General features: G+C 37.1%; 1 protein-coding gene across 2 annotated transcripts in view; it reads left to right on the top strand.

Annotated features, from left to right (window-relative positions):
• The window catches only part of gk (glycerol kinase), a 111,578-nt gene extending 104,083 nt beyond the window's left edge, over positions 1 to 7,495 (top strand). For both annotated transcript variants that reach the window (XM_043700744.1, XM_043700743.1), the window contains exon 19: positions 3,915 to 7,495. In XM_043700744.1, the coding sequence (XP_043556679.1) occupies positions 3,915 to 3,931 (17 nt within the window). In that variant the 3' untranslated portion in view covers positions 3,932 to 7,495. The remainder of the gene's footprint in view (positions 1 to 3,914) is intronic.

Below are 7,495 nucleotides of genomic sequence, written 5' to 3'. Positions count from 1 at the left end.
GATGCTGCCTGACCTGCTGTGCTGTTCCAGCAATAAAGTTTCAGCTTTGATCTCCAGCGTCTGCAGACCTCACTTTCTCCTCGAACAAAACTGAACACAATACTCCAACTGCAACCTTACCAACATCCTGCACAACTGCAACATAACGTCCCACCTTCTAACCTCAATGCCCTGATGCAGGCCAGTGTGCCAACAACCTTCTTCACTGTCCTGTGTATCTGTGACTCAAATTTTAGACAACCATGCACCTGATCTCTAATTTCCTTTGTTACACTACACTCCTTAAGACCCTCTCATTCATTATTAAACTCCTACCTGGATTTGGCTTTCCAAAATGCAAGACGTGACCCTTACTTATGTTAAACTCCACATGTTATTTCTCAGCCCACTTCTGCTGCCGATCAAGGTACTGCTGCAATTTCTGGTAATGTTCCTCATTGGAACCCTCCTATTTTAGTGTCATCTGCAAACTTACTATCCTTCCAGCCCGGCACCGCCTTCCTGGCCTGCAGTCTTCTTCTTGACCTCTCCGCCTCCATCCTACTCCGACCTATCACCCTCACCTTGACCTCTTTCCACCTATCACATTTCCAACGCCCCTCCTCCAAGTCCCTCCTCCCTACCTTTTATCTTCTCCTGCTGAACACTCTCTGCTCATTCCTGAAGAAGGGCCTGTGCCCGAAACGTCGAATCTCCTGTTCCCTGGATGCTGCCTGACCTGCTGTGCTGTTCCAGCAATAAAGTTTCAACTTTGATCTCCAGCATCTGCAGACCTCACTTTCTCCTCCAACATTATCTCCAAGAAAGTGAGGAATCTTGTATCCTGGAATTCTGTGATTTTTGTTTATTTTATATGTACTGAATTGTTGGTCCATATTGTTGATTTGTTTTTAATTTATCAGTATGTGTTTGGGTGTCTTTTTTTTGTTTTCTACTTCCTTTCACTCCAGCAATGTATGAACTTTACACCTCAAACAGGTTTGCTTTTGGAATTTAGAAAAGGAGCACTTGTTGAATCAAGTTCTTCCTATATTGAGTTTGCAATATAACAGAATGAAAGTCATTACCTTTAATGTATAGAGTTGTTTACAAAGTAAATACTATGTGGTGTAATAAATGGACAATGTCTATTTTTGCACCCAGTTCCAGAAAAAAAACTTACACTGTAACAAGTAAATTGCCAGCCTATTGACCTTCCTATCATTCATGTTCATATCTGTTGATGATGTTTTGGATAAACACAAATTTAAATGGTGCTTTACGCCTGAAGCTATGAGAATGTCAAGATGTAGTGACTAATTCCTCATAAAGTAATTTGTTCAAACCCATATATGTGTTCAAACCTATTCCTATAGTAAGCATAGGCTCAGATTTTATATTTACAATAGTGACAAATTAGCAAATTTCACTGTTGTTACAACTGAAAGACTGGCAGGAATGGGATAGTTGGTGTAAATCATCACCTATTTCTTGGTGGGGCATACTATCGAACTCCCTACAGGTAGCAACCTTTAGAAAGTACTTCAAAAAGAGCTTTTCCTTTTATGCTGTACTTGTCTCTGTGGGAAAGCATCATGAAAAGATATGCCTTGATCCATCTGGTTCTATTATGCCCTTGCAAGCCTTCCTTGGTCTGACCAACATATGACATCAGGCCCAAAACAATGTGGTCAACTCTTAACTCCCCTCTGAAAACACTGAGCATACTCAATTATACCAAACTGCTAAGAAATCTGAAAAAAGGAATGCAATCAGGCCTAAATTCTGACACCAGAATGGCACCAGAATTGGCAATCGCAAACTCAGTTCTGTCGATCCTGCAAAGTCCTTCTCACTAACATCTGAGAGCTCGCGTCAAATTTAGGCCAGCTATAGCACAGACAGGTCAAGCACAGCCTGACATTGTCTGTAAGGTATTATTCTGTGAATATGACTATGTCCCTGACACCACCAACACTGTCCCTAGCCATGTGCTGCGTCATCAGCAGGACAGACCCACCAAAGGTGATAGCACATCGTCTACTGTTGGGAAGGGATTACCATGGGAATCCTCAATATTGACTGCAGATACCATGAAATCTTATGGCATCAAATCAAACATAGGCAAGAGAACCTGTTGGTTACCACACCTCACCCTCCCCAGCTGATGAATCATTGCTCCACCACTTGGACGAAGCATTCACAATGGCAAGGGTGCAGAATGTATTCTGGGTGGGGAATGTCAATGTTAGTTATCAAGATGTGACACATTAGCACCAGTACTGACTGGATTGCAATGTTCTCAAGGGCATAGTTGCAAGTGTGGGTCTGCAATAGGCGATGACGGAGCTAACAAGAGGGAAAGAATACTTGACCTCATCCTCACCAATTTGCTTGCTGCAGACCACATACAGATGAGTCATGATGTTGTTGAATAGGAGAGCAAGCTCAAAGGATCAAATAGCTTCCACCTGGCCCAAAATCCAATGTTCCCATTCCCTGTGAAATCAAATGTGACATAATGAGGGCAAAAATATCACACATAATATATTGTCCACACGGATGTTATCTTGAAAGTATATGGAATTAAATGCTATTCAGGATGTCTACCAATGTATTGGTGATAGTACAAATTGTTGCTAATGAAGAGCCACATTCAAGTCATAGTGGAAGAAGGTGGCAAAGTGATGTGTGGTTAGCTGCATCAACTGGAGATAAATTGAAAGATGAATGGGCCACTGTTCTGAATTTTTGTAACAATACCAGCAATCGCTATTTACAAAGTAACCCAGATTTTTTAACTCAGTAAGATGGATTGTGAAATGATTAGCTTCTACTCTGTTTTGTGATCTGTGATAGCAATTTGGTGGTCATTTAATATTTTTGGGTCTTTATTCCTGACTTCCTAATTTTATTTCTATGTTTTGCTTTGTGCTTTCTGGTGGGTGGATGTATCTGTTATAGTATGCATTTTATTATCGACCAAAATGTCTGTGCCCTAGAGGAAGAAAGAGTATTTAATGCTGAAGGTGACAATGCTAGAAAATGTAACCCAGATAACTCTTAAGGGAACATATAGAACATAGAACATAGAACAATACAGCGCAGTACAGGCCCTTCGGCCCTCGATGTTGCGCCGATCCAAGCCCACCTAACCTACACTAGCCCACTATCCTCCATATGCCTATCCAATGCCCGCTTAAATGCCCATAATGAGGGAGAGTCCACCACTGCTACTGGCAGGGCATTCCATGAACTCACGACTCGCTGAGTAAAGTAATGCTTCTGTATTTGGGGTTTCCTACACATCTGTTTTGGGTTGTAGAGAGAGCACATAATCTCTGTAAGAACATTACATCCCACTCATGTTAATACAGTAAACAGTCTGACAATTTCGATAGTGAGTAGCTATGCTGGGAATTTTGTAATGTTCCAAAGGAGTATTAATTAACTGGTCTGTCTGTATTATTAATTGAACTCTGAGGGGCAAAACTCAGGCCATAATTCTTCCACTGTGCTTGAGTCAACTCTGCATGTTAGTACCTTGCCAGAGATGGTGAAACCTCACCTTTAAGCATATGCTGTTGGTTTTAGGTGGTTAAACATTCATCATAACTCTGTGTATTTGTAAGTGCTGGAGAAATTGACTTGACCCTCTGCAACAAAACAATCTGGATTAGGGAAGCATGCATGCTTCATATTGTGCTGATAAAACTCTAATATAGATAATTTAATGGCTTGATTGAGGACTCAACATAATGATGAATATCTACATTTATCAGTCAGCTTGGGATCCTCTTGTGGCGCAGAGGTAATGTCCCTCACCCTGAGCCTAGAAATCCGAGTTCAAGTACTATGTGTTCCAAAGGTGTGCAATTATATCTGAGTCCAAAACACATTCACTATGTAATTCACTGTTTTTCTTTTCTTTCTAGGCACTGGAGAATGCTGATAGAAGCAACATAACTGGATAAAAAGATACAGTGTAGTGCTTGAAATGCTTGAGAATTCTACATTTAAAAAATGAATTACCAGCATTATTTCCTTATTAAAAGTATGCCTTGTGGTGTCTGGGCATACAGCTTTAATTGAAAGTGCCTTTTTCAGTATGATCACAACACAATAATATAAGTACATATTTCAGAACACACAAAAAATAAGTTATTGAAATAGGAATTGCAATGGAAAATCAAATGTGGTGAAGCAAATTCAAAGAAACTCATTATGGAGTTACCAAATGTACTGTCTATTCTTTAACATTCAGGATTTGCAATTTTGCACATACAAACTGTGACTCTACTTCACTGACTGTTTTGGTGCCTGATTCTTTCCAGAAGCTATTGATTATAATTGGATTAAATTGCAGCAGTAGATTATTTTCTTGATTTGCTAAAGCACCCTTGCTGAAAAGGATAAGGAATAAGGATAGCATTAAATGCCAGTTCAATAAAAGGCCAGTTTGGAAGTAAGAATATGGAGATACTCAGCAATACCCACTTCCCACAAATGAATTTTTAAAAACTAGATAGAAAGATAGAATGAGCAAGACAAAAGAATAGTATAGATGCTGACTGTAAAATTAAAGTATATCTTGAAATTATCTACAGGATTAATTTAAAGGCAGGAACATGCTACCACAGTTACTTCTGAGACTATTAAAAAGTAATGTGATTTGGAACAAATTAATTTTCTTTCAAAACGTCGATAAAAATCTTGTTAATTGGCACATATATAATTATTTCAAGTTAGTCTTTCTTAATACAAATTAAGCATTTACTTTTGAGCAGAATTGAAACAATTTACTCAATTGGGGGTTCTCAACTAGATTTCTATGGTATGTAGGTTTCAAAGAAAATCCTGTACATCTTACAAATATCAAAATCATGCCAATCAAAATCCAAGTTGGGACAAATGGCTGGGATGCATTTTCTATGAAGGAATGTCCAATGATTATGTATCAAAGCTGGCAGTTTCTCTGTAGTTGCACAGATTTGGCTGAAGTGTAAAGAGAGAGCATAAGGGAAGAGAGCAGAGGCAGTTGGTGTTGGATACACAGACAGAGCGATTGATTGTGGGGCATGTGTGGATATGGAACTTAAAACATCATGGCCATGTTTGTAAAATGGTTACTTATGATGTTTCAGAAGCAGAAATTAGCAAAGGCTAAGCTTGTGCTGGATGATTAAAGCTATTCCACAAAATACCACAATTTATTTTAAGTGTGCATGGAATTTCTATGTGCAACTGTGATTTAACCCTGGTCAAGACAGACCTTGTCATAATTGCTGTGCAACTCAATAGATTCAGTCATTGTTGCAGATTTTGAAATGTACTATATGACTTTATAATTCCATAAGTGAATTTGTAAGAGTGGGAGCAATACAGTAGATTAACTGTCTGCCCTGCAATTGGAAATTAAAATTGTGATCTGTCATATTTATACAGTATATACATTTTTGAAAAATGCTTATTTAGGTGCAAAGAACTTGCACATTGGAAGGATGATTACATGAGATTTTTCTGGTTAGTCAGCAAATGAAGAAGACAGAATTGCAATCCCAAAAAGGGAAAGACTGGAGGATAACAGGTTGTAAATAAAACAAAAAGTAATATATATTTTTAATTTTTTAGATTGAAAAATAATAATTTCTTACAGGTGGAATGTCTTAATTCAGGGTTGGAGTTGAATTGGGGGTATAGGTGATGTTCAGAAACACAAAGGTTTGAGGGACTCTGAACCAGATAATCCAAGTTAATGACTTCTAAGTACTTGAGTGACTTTAAAAACATGTTAACAACAATCTGATGGGTTTTAGAAAATTGCACATTTGGTTTCACCTTATTTTCTCCAAACTTTAATTAAAAGCAATGGGAAAAGTCATCAAAGTCTATGCAAAGAGTTAATTACCTTTTTTTTCAGGATTCAGTCTTTTACTGTTATAAACAGTTCAACAAACTATATTTGCAGGTCATATAATGCCAGCAAATTAGAATTCTTTAATCTCAACAGTGAACCTGAAATCTAACAAAGACTCAAGAACATTAAGTTATAATTATGTGGTACAGATTTAATTTATTTTGGATTATAGGACTTTTGATCAATTATGGCAGAAGATACAATAATAATTGATTTGTGATGAAATATCATACTTCTAAAAATGCTCCCCACAAAGTGAATAAAACAGTAAATATACAAAATCTGAAATACTTACCTGCTTCAAAACTTTACCTCTAACTGCAGGGAATCAGATAGCTCATTTAGCTGGTTTGTGTTGAAGGGTGACAGCAACAGCATGGGTTAAATTCTCACATCAGCTGATGTCATTGTGAAGGTTTCACTTTCTCCACCTCACCTAAGGTGACCCTCAGGTTAAACTCATCACTGATTGTCTCTTTCTATGTGAGAGTAGCCCCGTGGACTTCTGGAATAATGACAATTTTACCTTTACTTTTATATATAACTGCACACTGCTGAAAAGCTTCATGTTGGCAATCAATTGCACAGGTAAAATTGTGTCTGAATAAAAATATTAAATAGCTGTTAGGCTGACACTGACTGAGCGGCCGTTTTAGAATTCCAATTGAATCTGGAATTGCCACAAACAGCAAAACCTATGAGAACAAAGTAACTTTACTTCCTGCAGTCATAAAGTAATAGTGTATGTGTTACCTATAAAATTAGTATAGGTTTGATGGGAAAAATCCTTTGATATATCTTGTCAGGTGCCAAAAAGGTATGTGTCCTTTTCACCTCTCTGTGCTTCACGGTGCAATTACAAATCCAGTCAAACAGTAAGATGCATTTTTTTCTCATTGTTTTTCAAACTTCTAGTGAGTGGTCAGAAGCTTCAAATTTCATCAACAGCATTCTCATGCCAGAACCCTAGCATCACTTTAGATTTAAAGAATCCTGCTTGCTGGAAGTTGGATCTTGGGAGAGTACAGTTCATTATATAGTTAAAGATTTACATTTAGCCTTATGACTTCACAACAAATTAGAAATGAATTAATCCAACTGATGCTACTTCTCAGGAGTACAAGTTTGATTTAAGAATATTTCATTGAATTTCCTTCTGGAATTGCTTAAGCTACTATAAAATTATCCAACAATACCAGAGTCAGTACTCTACATGCATGATAAGGTACTGTGCAACTGAGTCTCATAATTCAAGTGAACCTACAGTCAGGATTATCCAATGAATATGGTAACTATGAATACATATGAATGATGCAGTGTTGAGAGGTGTGAATTAGCATGCTTTTTTCAAAACGCTTTAAAGGAATGAATAGAATAGGGATTACTCAAAACAAAATATTCATTTAAATTACCTATTCTGAAATAAACCTAAGTGAAAATGGGGGAGATTAATTTTTAAAGAGGAAAATGTAATTATTAGTTAAAATAGTTACATTGATCTTAAATGTTTATTTGAGATGCTGATTTCAATGTACAAATATTTTATTTTAAGCTTGTATTGATTAATTTCATGAAATATTTAATAAAAATGTAGTTCTT

The sequence above is a fragment of the Chiloscyllium plagiosum genome, chromosome 12 (assembly GCF_004010195.1).
Source record: "Chiloscyllium plagiosum isolate BGI_BamShark_2017 chromosome 12, ASM401019v2, whole genome shotgun sequence".
NCBI classification, from domain to species: Eukaryota; Metazoa; Chordata; class Chondrichthyes; order Orectolobiformes; family Hemiscylliidae; genus Chiloscyllium; species Chiloscyllium plagiosum.
This window is presented reverse-complemented; position numbering and strand designations above follow the sequence as displayed.